The 15,808-nt window shown below is 57.2% G+C and overlaps 1 protein-coding gene across 5 annotated transcripts in view; it reads left to right on the forward strand.

Moving 5' to 3' along the window:
* Positions 1 to 9,535: 9,535 nt before the first annotated feature.
* KHDRBS3 (KH RNA binding domain containing, signal transduction associated 3) overlaps positions 9,536 to 15,808 on the forward strand; it is an 88,474-nt gene continuing 82,201 nt past the window's right edge. For 3 of the 5 annotated variants that reach the window (XR_011468254.1, XM_070392389.1, XM_070392385.1), the window contains exon 1: positions 12,916 to 13,264. Coding sequence is in view for 3 of the 5 variants with exons in the window: in XM_070392389.1 (XP_070248490.1) it covers positions 13,177 to 13,264 (88 nt within the window). In the remaining 2 variants the exon portion in view is untranslated. Of the gene's footprint in view, positions 9,649 to 12,915; positions 13,265 to 15,808 lie in introns of those variants that run through there. The other 2 variants (XM_070392387.1, XM_070392388.1) reach the window with 2 other exon arrangements.

Consider the following 15,808-nt stretch of genomic DNA (forward strand, 5'->3'; position numbering starts at 1 on the left):
CTGAGGGGCACTGGGTGCCACGGCTCACTGTGGGTCCCACTAATGCTCCCTGCCCATAAGGGTGCTGGTTCTCTTGGTTGTTGTCACTCCTCACCTGAGGATATTTTCCCCATTAATGTTTAGAGAGAGTGGAAGGGAGGAAGGAGGGGAAGAGAGAGAGATGAGAGAGAGACATTGATTGGTTGCCTTCAGCATGTGGCTCACCCTGGGTGGGGGTGAAACCTGCAACGCAGGTCCGTGCCCTTGACCAGGAATTGAACCTGTGACCCCTCAGTATGCGGGGCGACACTCGAACCTTGAGCCACACTGGCCAGGGCTGGATTCTCTTGTAAGGGCTGGCCTTCCAGATCCCTGTACTCGACTTGCACCTGGAAGGAGAAACAGCAAAAGGGAGCGCTCGAGTTCAGGGAATGTGCGGGAAGAAAGGCGGTGGGACTCAGGCCCGCGTTTCTCCGCCATCCGCGGGAACCGGGCCAGACCTGGGAGATCGCTGGCGAGGCCGAGTGTGAAAGTGTGAGCTGTGCCTGAGCCGAGAAACCAGGCTTCGTGTCGGTCAAAATGCCAGGCACGTCCTGTCTCCGCAGGTAACGCGATGGAAATCAAGCAAAGTGTTTCATTTTCCCGGGTCGGTTTTCACACTCGACAGTGCTTTTGGCGCCGTGGTTCCTGCTTTCCTTCCAGCAGGGCTTCTGTGCGTGGCCGGCGCTGTCTGCTGTTTCCCTAACCACGTACACCTCTTCCGAGCAGATGGGCGGCTGCATTAACCCTGACTGTCTGTGGCTGATAATACAAGTTTCATCAAAGCGACCAAACCTGTGTTTGTGTGTGAGTGTCCCGTCCCCACCCCCTTGCTATGTCATGAGTGAGATCAGTCTCGCTGCTTTTCGTGAAACAGCACCCCATTCGCATGCCTTCCACCCACACTTTCCTTCCCCGTTTGCAATGGGCAAATATGAAAAGAGCTGCAGGGATTTTGTTCAGGAATAAGAAGGAGGAGAGCCTGCGGGGTCCCCTGGTGCTGTCTGCTCTTCCCTCCTGCAGGGGACAAAGCGAGAGAGGACGGAGGGAAAGGTCACCCGTGGGGAGAGGCCCCGAACGCAGAACAGCAAGCAGCCACCCTGAATCCAAGCGGGGACAGTGACCTTCTTTCCAAGTTGGGTCCTTCCACCCCCACCTTCAACCCCACAAAAGAATTTCTCTTAGCGAAAAAGAAGATAATAAGGTCGTAACTCGTTTCCCAGTGGTGAGGGCAGCAACCCTAAAGGTGGAGCAGGTATGTGGGGAAAGGGTGCTGCGGCCAGGGCCAGGAGGGGTGGAGGAGGTGCTAAGTGCTTGGTCCCCACAGATTCCCCAGGTCCCGACTGCTCCCTGCTCCTGGCGGGAACATCACAGGGGTCTGCAGGCTGCCCGCACGCCTTTCAGAGGCTCGGAGACAGCCCTTTGGAGCCCAGGCACAATGACCACTGAGTTCTGTCCTCACAGTACGGGGCCACACCGAGCCTTTCTTCTGGCGAGAGAAAGGTGGGGGTTGCAGGCAGTGGGTGAGGACAGGGCAGCGGGCTGACCCGGAGCTGCAGGGGGCTCTGGCTGGCGCTGGGCGAGCCAGGTCGCCAGGCGGAACCTCAGAGAGGGCTGCTCTCAGATGCGCTCACCTCTCCTGTGTGCCCTTCACCTACTCGGGCGCTTTGAAGGGAGACAGGTTCATCCCCCCTCAGCCTGGGAGGGAGAGGGAACAGAGGCTCGGGGACAACACGACAAATGGAAAGCTGTTCCTGCGGGTTTGCAAAAGGGCAGGCAGGTCCAGGGAAAGAGGCAGCCTGAGGCTTAAACACTGTCCGAGCATGACTTTCCCACACTCACTGTCCCTGAGGTCAGAGGGGACCTGGGAGCTGCCGGTGCAAGGCTGCCCTGCAGGGCCCGTGGAGGCTCCGATGGATGGAGGCTGCCCCACCTGCAGCCTCTGCCGGGATTCCTCTAAAAATGGTAGCATTGACCTGGCCGGCGTGGCTCAGTGGTTGAGCATCGACCTATGAACCCGGAGGTCACGGTTCAATTCCCGGTCAGGGCACATGCTGGGTTGTGGGCTTGATCCCCAGTGTGGGGTGTGCAGGAGGCAGCCGATCAATGATTCTCTCTCATCATTGATGTTTCTCTCTCTCTCTCTCCCTCTCCCTTCCTCTCTGAAATATACATATAAAGGTAGCACCGCCTGCAAGCCAGTACCCCCCAGGTCCAGGCTCTGTGGGCACTGATCCTCGTGCAGCCCTTCAGACAGAGGGCAGAGGGAGGCAGTTTGTGGCACTTCCTCCCCAGCACTCAGCCATCCTCAGAGAGCCACTGTCCTGGTGCCTGCCATTGACGGGGAAGGCGCGCTGCTGATGGGAATGAACTTGGTTTGTGTTGCCTCGGCCAGGAGGCCCTCCCATCTGGTGTGAGGACCCTGGGTCTCGTGCAGCGCCCTCCTGGCTCTGCACTTGAGGCAAGTTTCTCCTGTTGCTCTTTATTTTATTTTTTTTTAAATACGTTTTATTGATTTTTCACAGAGAGAAAGGGAGAGGGATAGAGAGTTAGAAACATCGATGAGAGAGAAACATCGACCAGCTGCCTCCTGCACACTCCCCACTGGGGATGTGCCCGCAACCAAGGTACATGCCCTTGGCCAGAATCGAACCCGGGACCCCCGAGTCCGCAGGCCGACGCTCCATCCACTGAGCCAAACCGGTCAGGGCTCTCCTGTTGCTCTTTAAATGTCAGCCGCCCACCTGTCCAATGAGAGCACGGACTGGGTGATCTCCAGTGTCCCTGCGCCTCCCACCCCCGTGAGTCCCCCAGAACCTGCATACTGGGCTATGGCTTCGACCCCGAGTGGCTCTGATGCTGGGGTTGGTGTTGAAGGAAGGGAAATGAAAATGAACCCTGGAGCAGCCCAGAGCAATCGAAAGCACATTGTGGAGGAGACAGGAATTAATTCCTCAGGACCTGGAGGATCTGGAGACAGACAGCCAGGTCTGTATGGGTATCTGATCGCTGCTAGAACAAACGACCACAGCCATAGTGGCTGGAAACTATGAACATATATTATCTCAGCGCTGGAGGGTCAGAGGTCTGACTGGGTCTCACTGGGAGGAACCCGGCTGTTGGCAGGGCTGCATCCCGTCCAGGAGCTGGAGGGGAGATTCCATCTCCCTGCCTTTCTGGTTTTCAGATCAGCTGCATTCCGTGGCTTGTGGCCACTTCTCTCAACTTCAAAGCCAGCAGCATAGCATCCTCTGATCTCTCTCTGAGATCAGACTGGCTCTAACAATCCCTCTTCCACTTAAAAGACCCTTCTGATTGCATCGGCCCCACCAGATAATCCAGGATAATGTATTTCTTTTAAGGTACACTGATTAGCAATCTTAATTCTATCTGCAATCTTAATTTCTGCTTTCTATAAAGCATACATAGTCACAGATTCTGGGGGATTAGGACACGGGCATCTTTGAGAGGCCATTATTTCACCTCCGATGAGATCCACATCCCATGTCTGAGGCAAGTCAGAAACCTCCCAGGCCTGTGACCTCCTCTGTGGCCACTGACCCCATAGGAGGGATGCGGTCTCCTGCTACCAACTCCCAAGCCCCTCCCTTGAACAGTTTATTATAACTCCGTGTCTAACAGCTGTATCCCTCCTCAGATTGGAACTTGCATGAGACAGGGAACAGTGTCTGGTTTGTTCAGCCCTCAACTCCAAGCACAGAGTGTATCACTCAGCATTTGCTGCATTAACAAATATCCCTCCCCCATACACCACCACCAATCTCACTGAATTAATAATGACTTATTAAAAGCTAAAGATTGAATTCAGATCTGTTCCATGTGTTTTCACATTCAAAGACCCAGATGATGGTTGAGGATGTATGGGGGTAAAAGGCAAAAAAAAAATTTGAGAAGAATAATGCATTCTGCCCTAATTAGGATCTGACAGAAACATTCCTTACCAAACAGATGACTAGACGAGCTGTGTCTGTAACAGAGGGAAGCATCGGGGATGACTGGACTGTTCCTGTCTGTTACTACTGCTTTCAGCCTTCCTCACAAGTGGCCAGGATGTCTTGTCATTTTACCCCCACATGAAGCACCTCTGTCCTGGGGGAAGGATTAAGTCTGGCTCTCTCTGGCCCTACCATCCACACCTTTCATCATATTCATTTTCCTTGAAGAATTATTTGGAGGACAAGTCATGCTCAAGTGTTATCTTAAAGGCATGGCATTTAGTATAGGAACATAAATTATTAGGGTGGGAAGTTTGATTAATAGGGATATGCATCGTGAAGACAATAAGGAGCTGATTTCATTCTTTTTAAAAATATATTTGTATTGATTTCAGAGAAAGGAAGGGAGAGGGATAGAGAGATAGAGACATCAATGATGAAAGAGAATCATTGATTGGCTGCCTCCTACACCCCCCTCCCCTCCTAGTGGGGATCCAGCCTACAACCATGACCTCCTAGTTCATGGGTCGCCGCTCAACCACTGAGCCATGCCAGCTGGGCAAGGAGCTGATTTCTAAAAACTCTTTGAGTCCTGTCTTGCAAACAGAAAGAATGCCTGTAGCAAGAGCTCGACTCCACGGTTCTCATCAGCTCAGATCCTCCCCCGTCTCTCCAGGCCAAAGCGGCTTTTCCCTGAGCCAACACCGAGTAGCTGACAGGTAACTGGCCCAAAACCACATTTGCTTCTCACTGTCCACCAGGATGTGAGAGTCAACGATTTGGTAATCTGATTGTCTGCTGCCAATGTCATTCGAAATAATTGCTGATAAAATAGGAAAGAAAGCTTCAGCAAATCTGAAAACGGATTAGGCGGAACTCACGGCACCAGGGGCTGATATTAAATATTGTTTCAGAGCTTGGATCGGGCTTCACACTGAGTCTGGATGAATACTGGGCCATGGGGTTTGGATGGGAGTCAGGTTGCGTCCCGTCTCCCACTACGCACGGCAGTGAGATTCCAAGTCGGGAGCTGATTCCTCAAGCAACTCCCCCATCTCCACCTCATGGGCACAGCGATCGAAGATTTGAAGTCAAGAGCATCACCTGAACTTAGAGTGACCCTACTGAGTGGCCCGCTGACATGTGCACACCATCACTCATGAGCCTCACATGTCGGAGGTGGACACTGCATTTCTCACATAACAGATGAAGAATCGGATTCTTGCCAAGGTCACAGAGATCGTGAGGGACAGAGCTAAGATTCCAGGTTAGGGGTGTGTCCCAGGACCTTGGTCATCTGGCTGGACCACGCTGCCTCTTCCCCGGTCCTGGGTAGTGCTAACCACATCTTACCCCCGAGGGTCAACATCTGCTTGGATAATCCTATTTCGCTTTCTACCCTGATTAGCTTCCTTCTATTCCTGCCACTGTCCACTTCGTAAAGGCCGCACAGAGAAAGCGGAATGTAATTGAAACACCAACCGTTAAGACAGCTGTGCATCTGCAAAGCTTGGGACAAATGGAATTCTTAAGTAACATAATTGTATTTTATTTGCAAAAACATCTCTGTTAATTTGTTCATTCAACAAACATAGGAGGTGGGAGCCATTGGGGGTGGACACACTGGAAGCCTGTTTGCAAGGGTTCCCCCTGGCGGTAGAGATGAGAATGCACTCTACCGCGGAAGGGTGAAAGCCTGCAGAGCCCTTATTTCCACCTGAATGAATAGTTCCTTGTCAGCCAGCTCAACACAGTGGAGCCAGACTCAGATTCCATAATTGTCAGCCAGCAGGTGTGGATTGAATTCCCAGCTGGAGCCATGAGAGGGCATCGCACTGTCCCCTGCACCGTGCAATGGTGAGGAAGGCTCCCATCTGCTGTGGCTGCCCTATTGTTGGGGTCAGTGGGGGCCCCAAAGTTGCCCTGAATCTATAGCTGCTTCACTAGCTCTGAGTGGGTGAGGGACGGGTGAGGATGCTCAGGGTCCCTCAAGTTCCCTACCTCCACTTCAGCCAGCAATGTTGAGGCCTTTCGACATGTTGGGTGGGAAGGAGACAGGGACAGCAGGATGAAGGGATAGAAGGAAAAGAAGAAGAGAGGGAGGGAGGAAGAAAGAGGTGAGCTGCTCAACTTAGCACAAAGCCTTCGCCAGACAGCGTGACACCACACGGGCGCAATCTCAGAGAGCAGTCAGCGAAAGGAGGTGGATGGAATTCAGGGACCCGAGACACATTCCAGAGATAACGAACGCTCTGTGATGAGGGCTCTGCCTATTTTAAGAATTTCTTTGCAATCAAGTACTCCAGAGGGGGAAACAGAGGGGTCACATGCATCATGGGAAAAGCACTTTGTATTAGAAAAATAATGGTGTTGATATCCTTTCAACAGACCTTTAAGTACAATTTGTCCCTTTGCTTAATTAATTGCAGATTGCAGAGAACATATTCTGTGACAAGACTGTGTTCTGTTGACACTGCCATCTAATGAAACATAGGTTATTTTAGACGATTTCAGAAAATGTCTTCTGCGTGTAGATTCTGATTACATGGCTATTAGAACAAGCAGGGATCACCTGGCCAGACTACCCCTTCCCCTCTCGGGCCTGCAATCAATCGTTTTGTGTCTGTATGTGTTAACACGTAGCTCCATTTCAGAGAGAAATTATGTTATGTAGGAAAAACAGTAGTGTTCAGAGATAACGAGACATTTTAAAAGGGGGGGTGGGGATAAAATAATTCCCCCAATAGAATTATTACAATTGGTTTTCATCAATGATTCATAACAGAATTGGAAAAACAGACATATTCAAAGGGTGCCTATTTGAGTGATTTAACTGAATGAGCTAACGGACCGTTAGAGGTAGAAAGACCTTAGAAATAACCTAGCTCAGCCCGTGTTTGTGAAGATGACGCAGTTAAGCAAGTAACACATTGAGCGAGTGGAGAAAGCTGGGGCTTTGGAACGCCATCTCTCTCGCACCCTGGGACTCCATCTCCCCATCTGCACACGGGGACTCGGGACACAGTGACTCCCTCTCGCTGCGAGTCTCCTGACCCCTGATTTCAGTGGGTTGCTCACCCTTCTTCCTTCACAGTGTGCACCGCCATTTGTAATTTCCATATTGGTGTGAGCGTGTTTGGTTACTATCTGTCTCCCCCAGGGGAGGAGTGGGACCAGGGCTCGGTGAGGATGTAGCCATCCTGCTGTAGCTCCCCAGTGCCCCACAGGGTGCTCAATGGCATGCTCCCCACATGGTACTCGATGGATGGTGTGTGCTGAGTGGAGAAATGGATGAAGAAGGCACATGGTACTTGATGGTGTGCTCAATGGAGAAATGAATGAAGGCACATGGTACTCCATGGCGTGCTCCCCACATGGTACTCGATGGTGTGTGCTGAATGGAGAAATGAATGAAGGCCCATGGTGCTCAATGGCGTGCTCCCTACATGGTACTCGATGGATGGTGTGTGCTGAATGGAGAAATGGATGAAGAAGGCACATGGTACTTGATGGTGCGCTCAATGGAGAAATGAATGACTTGCTGAAAAATGGTCTGATCATCATGGAGGGAGAGGCTGGAACTTTAGTTTCTCGAATACCAGTTACAGTAATAAAAAAATATATATATATATAATACAACCGAAGCTTTTTTTTGGCTCACATAGATTTTAATGTTATTGAAATGGATGCGTTAAAATTTTTTTTTTTTTTACATAATTGGCTCTTTAGACTTGATATGTAACAAACTATTAAGTAAGTTAACACTCTTTTTCACACTCTCAGCTGCTACACCCCGGAAACTTGATGCTTCTCATGAGCACAGGGAAAGAGTGCCTGTATTTGCAGCCCCTCCACCCCCTTAAACCTTCTCTGATCATATCTCTAGATAATCCTCTAGATCGCAGCTACAGGCGTGTTTTCCTAAGCGCGGAGACTGGTTCTTCAAACCAGCTTCCTTTCCCTTTCGTCTGGGAAACCACCCATCTCAGGACAGACCAGCCCAGTCAATGAGGTGGCTGTGAACTGGGGCAGGGGGCTTCCGTAGACAGATTAAGATGTGCTTTTCCACTGATTACATGGGAAGACTTTCCACACACTCACGGCCACAGAGCGGTGAGTCATTTGTGTATCTCGCCAGCTGGACGAGGAGGAATGACGGAGAGAAGGAAAGAAGGGAGAAAGGAGGGGAGGGAGGGGAGGCACAATCCCAGCCCCTTGGAAAGGTAGAGCTGTCCCCAGAACAGCTCAGTGATACAGGTGCCACCAGAATCCCGTTTTTACAAGAGGGGAAACTGAGGCACAGAGCTGTTCAGTGACTAGCTCAAGGCCCCACAGCCAGAGAGAAGCTGGCTTCGTAGGTTATGATCTTAGCCACGGTTCTAAGCAGCCCTGTACCTGATCTGAGCCCAGGGATTTCTGGGGTGCTGGCTTCTGTGATGACCCCCGCCCCGCCTCAAGGACAGGGAGCCACCACTCATGAGCCCCTACATAGGAATTCCTCTCCTTCTGGCTGAGTCCAGGCAGGGCGCTGTCCAGCTTGCCGGTGCTGATCTCCCCCTGGAGGGAGTTCACTGTGCGTTGAGCACGCAGCCTGGGTCTCGGTGCTGGTGACAGGGCGTAATCCCTGTTCGTGTAATAGCTCATTTAATTCTCGCAACAACCTTACGTCATAGGGACAATTTTCCTTCATCGGGCGGATGAGAAACCGGAGACACGAAGAGGTGATGTCCTCCGTCCGAGGAAACAGGGTTTAAAATGGCAGAGCTGGGCTCGGAGCCCACACATTCTGTCTCCAGGGCCGCCACTCACAGCCACGGCGGCGGCCTGGGCTTCGGCTGTGAGAGAGGCGCCAAGGCCTAGGGACCAGGTCCAACCCAAGGGTTATCAACCTGGCTCCACAGGAACTTTTGGGGGCATGCACTTCCACACTTGGCCACGAGGGGGTGCGTGCGCAATAGCTGTGGTTTCAGGAGCTGCTGGGACCAGGAGGGCTCCCTTCCTGGGGAAGGAAGAGGGGGGCTAGAAGGCTTGGGGTTTCCCTCCGCCATATAGTGTGAGGAGGGAACAGACAGACGTGGAGGGAACATGGGTGCAGACAGGCAGGTGTCTTGAGGTATATGAGTGACCGGGCTGCAGGGTCATTCCACCCATACGTAGGCGTGGGTGGAGTGTGCCATGTGTGCAATGGTCTCATTAACCTTTAGGTCACTTAGATGTCCTGAGCAACAGTGTCTTCACCTCTGAACGAGTGACCTGGGACCTAGCTGATCTGGGCGGTCCTTTCCAGCTGCATTTCCCTGAACGCAGGTTTGGGGAGGTGGGTTGAGTCAATAGAACAGGACCACGGACAGCCCCCTGGTCCTCCCGTGCCCAGCTCCCTGTACGCGTCAGGCCTTTCCAATCACGCTGGAGGCGGGCAGTGCATTCCCCGCGGTAACTGGCAGGGGCCAGGGATCTGAGCGAGCATCCTTGGTGTCTCCGGGCACAGGGATGACTGATTTGCAGGCGAGGCCGAGCCATCTTTGGGTGCTTGTCTTACATGACAAACTCATTTGTCTCAGGGAGCCGGGAAGCCATGCTGTGAGGAGACTGCCTTCGGGACAGAGGGACGCAAAGGAGAGCTGAGAGCTTGCCACGGACCGACTGCCCGACCAGCACAGACCTGGGCGTGGAGGTGAGCGGGTCTGAGGACATCCCGGAGGCAGGGCATCTGCTGCCCAGCACCGACGGGTTAAGTGTGGAGGGAGCATAAACGATGCCAGCGGAGGGCGAGGAGGGAGCGTCGGATGCGTTACGTGCAGTCCCGTGGTGCCCAGGATGAACTCAGCGCTTCAGTGTAAACTGTGCAAGGGCCCTTGGGGGTCGTAGGTGTTGCCTCTTCCCTGCTCAGGGACTGGAGTTGGAGACCTACTTGCAGAAAAACGACCACTTTTCTCCAACCCGACTTTCCCATCTTCGAAGGGACCAGAGGGCTAGAGCCCACAGGAAGGCCATCTCCTGAAGGCCAGCAGACTCTGCAGTAAGGCTTGGAGGAGCCGCCGCCCCGCCCCCAGCCAGCGGCTCAGCAGGTGGGAAGGTGGGGACAATTTCCTGAGCATCTCACAGAGACATCCATCTGTGTCCTCCCTGGAGGACCCCACACAGGCACTCACGGCGCTGGGCACCTGCCCTCTTGGAAGGTTCTGCGAGGAGGAGGGTCCGAGGGAAGATTCAGTGCCCTTGCTGGCGGCGTCCTGGTGTGCAGCCCTCCTCCCCAGCTGCTGGTGGGGCACCTCTGCCAACTGTTCTGATGCAGGAGGGAGGGACGAGCCAGTCAGGAGTGTCTGGGACTGCTACCCGGGAGGGTGACACAGGGAAGGAGGGAGAGGGAGCTGCAGGGTCCCTGGGCATGGGGTCCCTCATGGACAGCGGTGGGACTCGGGTAGAGCATCTGGGCCCAGTCTCCTCGCTGGTAAGTGGTGATGAATAGTATCTCCCCTGCAGGGTGTGGAGAGCACGGGAAGCAGTGAGTGCAGAGCCGCTGGCACGGTGCTGGCCCCTAGTAAACGCTCAATAAAAACGGCGATCACTCAGTCTGGGCTGTCCCTGGGACACAAGTGCTAAGGGAAAGCAGAGTGAGGGACCAGGTGGTGAGGGAGCAGCCAACCTCAGGTCCGGGTGCCCCTCTCCGGGGGCTCTTCCTTGTCCCAGCCACTGCCCTTCTCCCGCCCTCCGTTTGCAAGTGGCTGTCCAGGACTCAAGCCCTGGAGTGTAAGTCCTGTGATGGAGGAATGGAAGCCAGAGGTATGTGCACGCGAAACACTGCCCCACGGTCCTTCCCGCTGCCCGCCGGGACGACGGCACCACCCAGGGTCTGCAGATGTGTCTGGAAGCTCAGCTGACGGGGGAATGAGCTGAGGTGGCAGGGGGTCAGGGGGGAGCTGGGACTGGAGCCACCCAAGCTGGGGTCCTGGCAGCCCCACCCTGGGCCCCAGGTGATAGACAGAGCCATCTTCTCCCAGGCCCTTCACTCAGTCTGCTGGGCAGTGTGGACTGTCCAGCGGTGGGGACCCCACGGGGAGTGTCGGGGGCGGTAAGGGTGGGCAGAGCTACAGCTGAGGGGAAGGGAGGTTCCGGAGACCAGCCCTGCAGGGGAAAAACCAACAGAGCCCACCAAGCATGCCCTACGTGCTGGAGGTTGACGGGATCTCATTATGAGTAGACACGGCCAGTCTCCACGGCTGATTCTCTTATGGAACAGGCTCTGTTCTCTCACTTTACAGATGAGGAAGCTGGGCCCAGAGAGAGACTCCCCGGGATGCACCGCGGCCTGAGCAGCAGATTCCCTTCCACACCCAGGCTGCCGGGCCCAGGGCCACACAGTTAACGTCCTCATTTGACCTCCTCTTGAACGCTGGGCCCAAAGAGAGCCCTGGAGGAACTTCTTCCGGGGACTCCCACATGGCCCCTGAGGCGGGAGGTCAGTCTAGGGGTGCAGCAGGGGATGGGGCTTTGAGAGGGAGACAGTGGGGACTGGGGGCTGGAACTCAGAGCAGCTCAGAGCTCCCTGATTCCCTACTCTCAGCCTCTGTGGTCTGTTTGCATCCTGCCCAGGGGGGGGAGGGGTGGTTGCCTGGGACCCGGAGGAGGACTCAGCCTGGCCAGGGGAGTGGCGTGCCACTGGCTTATGCTTTCCACAAACATCTCAGGTGCCCCCACAACTGCCCCAGTGCACCCGGTGCCGGGGATCTTCCCCCCAAAACAAAACCTAGCCCTGCCCATGAGATCCCCGTGGCCTGATGAAAACAGAATCCCAGCCTTCGGAGTGAGGGCTGAGCAGCACTGGGGGTGAAGGGGGGCTGGGGCGTGTGGGGACACAGCAGGGACAAGCCTTGCAGGGAGTGGGAAGGGGGCTCTTGGAAGGCTGTCCAGGGAAGGTGGCATGGAGGCCAGGACTTGATGTGGGGGTTTGGGGGGGCGGGGCAGAACAGACCCGAGTCCTTGGCCTGCTGGGGGATGGTTATTCCACAAGCTCAGAAAAACATCTGGAAAATGGCTTGGGGGGGGGGGCGGTGGGTGTTGGGGCGGGGGCGGGGGCGGGGCTGAGGGGACAGAGGACATAGGCGCCCATGTGCACCCAGGGCGCTCTCCCCGCTGGGGTCAGGCACCAGCGCGACTGCCTCCTCCGCATCCAGGCACAGCAGGCTTCTGGGCAGAGAGTGACCACCCGGTGGTGACTCTGGGTGACAAAGACGCCCTGAAGGGCAGGCGCTGTATGCAATGGGCCTGGGAGCCCAGGGTCTGGGGATGGACGCGCAGAGCTAGGCGCCTAGGAGTGGCAGCCCGCGGTTCTCCCTTGCCCGTAGGAGGGGGCAGCAAAGTGAAATAAGTTGGGCAAGTCCTGGGAGCCTGCGCAGGGAGCCTGCTCGGTGGCCTTTCCCCAGAGCGCGCTGGGGCGAGCCGGCCCCTCCCGGTCCTCTCTCCGGGCCTGGCCCTGCCCCGGGGCGCCAAGCGCGCTGCTCTCTCTCCGGGAGGGCTCACTGGGTGACCTTGGCCCAACCGCTTGACCTCTCTGGGCCTCAGTTTCTGGGTCCCCGCGCCTGGCAAGGCTGTGACCGCAATGGGCAGCGCCCCCAAGGCTGGGGAGGGGGCGGGGCTGGCGGGAGGAGCCCACGGTGCCCCTCCCGGCAGACCCGCAGCGCGGCCCGGGCGGCCCCACCCCGGCGGCGGCGGAGCTGGGGGCGCGGGGCCCGGGGCGCGGGACGCGGGGCGCGGGAGCAGCGCGCAGGCGCGGCGGGCGGGGCGGGGCGGGGAGGGGCCGGGCGCTCGGCCGGCGGCTCAGAGCTCGGGCGGCGCGCGGAGTGCGGGTCGCGGCGGAGCGGGCGCCGGCGGCTGGGGGTCGCCCGGGACTGCCGGGGCTTGCCGAGCGCGCCGCCGCCCGCCGTCCCCAGGGTCCCCCGATCGCGCCGGCCCGCGCCCGCTCCCCCAGCGCCAGGTGCGGGAGCGCGGTCCGCGTCCGGGAGGAGCGGCGGCCGGCGCGGGGCACTCGGCGGGCGGCCACCCCCGGGACCGGAGCTGCGCGGCCGCCGCTGGCCTGACTGCCCGGCTGGGCTCGGCCGCGTCCGGGTTCCGCGCCGCTGGGGCGCGGGCGCGGTCGGGGGTTGCGGGGCCGCGGCTGCCCGCCCGCCTCGAGTCCGCGTCCCGGGCCGGGCGGCCGGCGAGCATGGAGGAGAAGTACCTGCCGGAGCTGATGGCCGAGAAGGACTCGCTGGACCCCTCGTTCACGCACGCCCTGCGGCTGGTGAACCAAGGTGAGGGCGCGCGCCGCCGGCCCTCAACTGTCGCCTGGGGCCCCGGGGGCCTGGGGAGTGATGGCCGGGGCCCTGGGGCCAGGGGCGGGGAGGGACCGCGCTGGAAATAGCCCCCCCGGGAGGCCGGAGGGGCCCCGGTAGCCATCTGGGGGCTTCTGGGGGGGAAGCTGGGAGGATATGGGACACCTGGGGAAAGCCCGGCGCGAATTTGGGAGACTGGGGAAGGAAGGAGGACGGGCGTTCTGATGGGGACTCGGAGGAGACCCAAGGGAAACTTCGGGGTGGGGGACAGGCACATCTGGGGGCTCTGTGGGGCGGGGGTTGAATGATCTCTTGAGAGAGGAGGGTGGGGAGGAGGCAGGGAGCTGGGGTTTGGTTTGCCCAAGGAACTGAAGAAAGAGCTGGAGAAGATGAGAGATTTGAGGGGCACAGGTGCAGTGAGGTGAAGGGAACAGGTGCTGGGATTGTTGTGAAGTTTGAGGACCTTGGAGGAGGTTTGGGGGCAGGCCCCAGGCACCTAGAGAAGGATCAGAGGTCCTTGTGGGAGAGCACGCTTCCCTCCCCTCCCTGTGTTTCTCCCGAGTCTCTGATAGCCCTGGGGATGGGGGGGGCAGTCTGCCCTCCTTGGGGGTGAGCCAGTCAGGACCACCCTTGAGACTGGCCCTTGGAGGGGGCAGGAGAGAAGAGGCAGGCACTAGAGTCCCTCCTGGCTCGCCTGCCCTCATTTTGGGAGGAGCTGGGTGACCCTCATGGGTGGCTGGCTCAGGGTCCGGAACATCGGCCAAGGAGTCTTAGCCGCCCATGCCCTTAGCACCGCTCTCGCCAGCTCAGGTGTGGGCAGCCCTGGGAGGTGCAGGACGGGTGCGGGGCCCATGGAGGCGTGCCTCCCTGGGACAGCATCCCGGGCTGGTTCCTCTGCCCGCTTCCCCAGGGTCCATACTTCTTAGGGCAAAGGAAGCCTTCCTTCCCCAAGCAGAGCAGCTCTGTGTGCCTCCTGGGTCTGGGGTCCGCATTTCAGATGAAGATGGGTGCGGGGGCCGCGGGGCTGCTTCTGCTCAGGTGAAGGCAGGAGCCCCTTCTGCTCCTGGTCAGACCTGTCACCTCTGGCGGCTCACTCTGCAGCGACAGCCCAGATAGCGCCTGAGATAAACCCCGTCTGCCGGTCTCCATGCCCTGGCTCCTTCCTTGCTGAAAGTGAAAGACGAGGCAGACATGTTCTATTTGTATCTAGATGTCTGTCTGTGTGTCTGTGTTGTAAAGCCATGACCTCCGCTGTTTGCCGGGTGCAACCTGTTCTCCGGAGGGGACTGTGTGTGGACCGATGGCGGGGTGGCCAAGGGGGACTCCCGTCTCCAGGAACCCAGTGGTAGCCGGGTGGCTGGACAGGGATCTGGTTTGCAGAGCTCTCCCGGGTTATTTTCACCTCAGGCTCATGTCGCTTTCCTTGGTCAGAGGGGCTTGTGAGAAAGTGACAGGCGTGCATCCCTAAGTGAGGGGAGGGCCAGGAGTCGGATGCCCGTCCTCCCTGCACAGTCGGGTCTGGGTGAGGCCGGACCCCCTGCTCTTAGGGTGCCCCCACGTCCTTTGTTGCCGGCTGGGCCGTCATCGCTGTGAAAGGCACGTCTCTGTCCGTCCTGTGAGCTGGGCAGCGTGAGAAGTGCTCTGGGCTGTGGGCCCGGGTGGGTTTCTCTGGACAGAGAAGCCGGATCCAGGCGATGTCGTGCTCAGGGACAGGAACAGTGTAAGAGTTCAATGAGTTATTTTAAAAGTCAGGATTGTTTTCCGGTGCCGTGTTGCCATAGTGCTGCGTTGCTCGTCCATTCAAAGCTCCTTTGGTTTCTGTGCTTTTACTAGTGCCACGGCTTCCAGTTCCTTGACACAGATATTGGACAGTGTTGCCACTTGGTGTCTTTTTGAAACAGAAGTTAAACCTTGCTTGTCCATTGCAAACGTAATTCCTGCGGGAAGTACATCTCTCACCCCGAACAGTTGTGCGACGGGAGAAGAGAGCTCCGAGCGCCTCGTGTGCGCTCATTGCTGTTAATTTTGTTTCCGTCAGACGGAAAGGCTTTCCCCTTCAGTCACAGGCTGGTCTCCCGTGCGAAGCGCAGGCCTGTCACTGACAACATTCAGGGTGCTGTTGCGTAAATCCGAGCTTCTGCGGTGGCTAGGAAGCTTTGATTTGAAACCTGAGGACCATCTCTTGGTATTGGCAGGGGGAAGAGGGGGGGGGGGGGCGCTAATTCTTGATTAGCTACATGTCTGACTCTTTGTCTCTAAAGGAAACTGCTCCCTCCGAGGTTAGCCTGCTCCTCCACCCTGCACAGTGCTGGTGGGCGCCCCTCCCTGGGGAGTGGCGGGCACAGGGACCCCTCATGGTGAAGGTCTCCCAAGGCGGTCACTGCCTGTGTCTGCGGGGCGCTTGGAAGTTTCCAGCGCTCTGCCAGGCACACGGAGTCCAGTTCTCAGGCTCGCACCCTAGTGGGCGGATTCTGAAGTCTCCACGTTCCAGGGGAGGGAGCCAGGACCCGCTCCGCAAGCCTC

The sequence above is a fragment of the Myotis yumanensis genome, unplaced genomic scaffold (genome assembly GCF_028538775.1).
Source record: "Myotis yumanensis isolate MYYU_CA2020_CCGP unplaced genomic scaffold, mMyoYum1.0.hap1 SCAF_15, whole genome shotgun sequence".
In the NCBI taxonomy this organism is placed as follows: Eukaryota; Metazoa; Chordata; class Mammalia; order Chiroptera; family Vespertilionidae; genus Myotis; species Myotis yumanensis.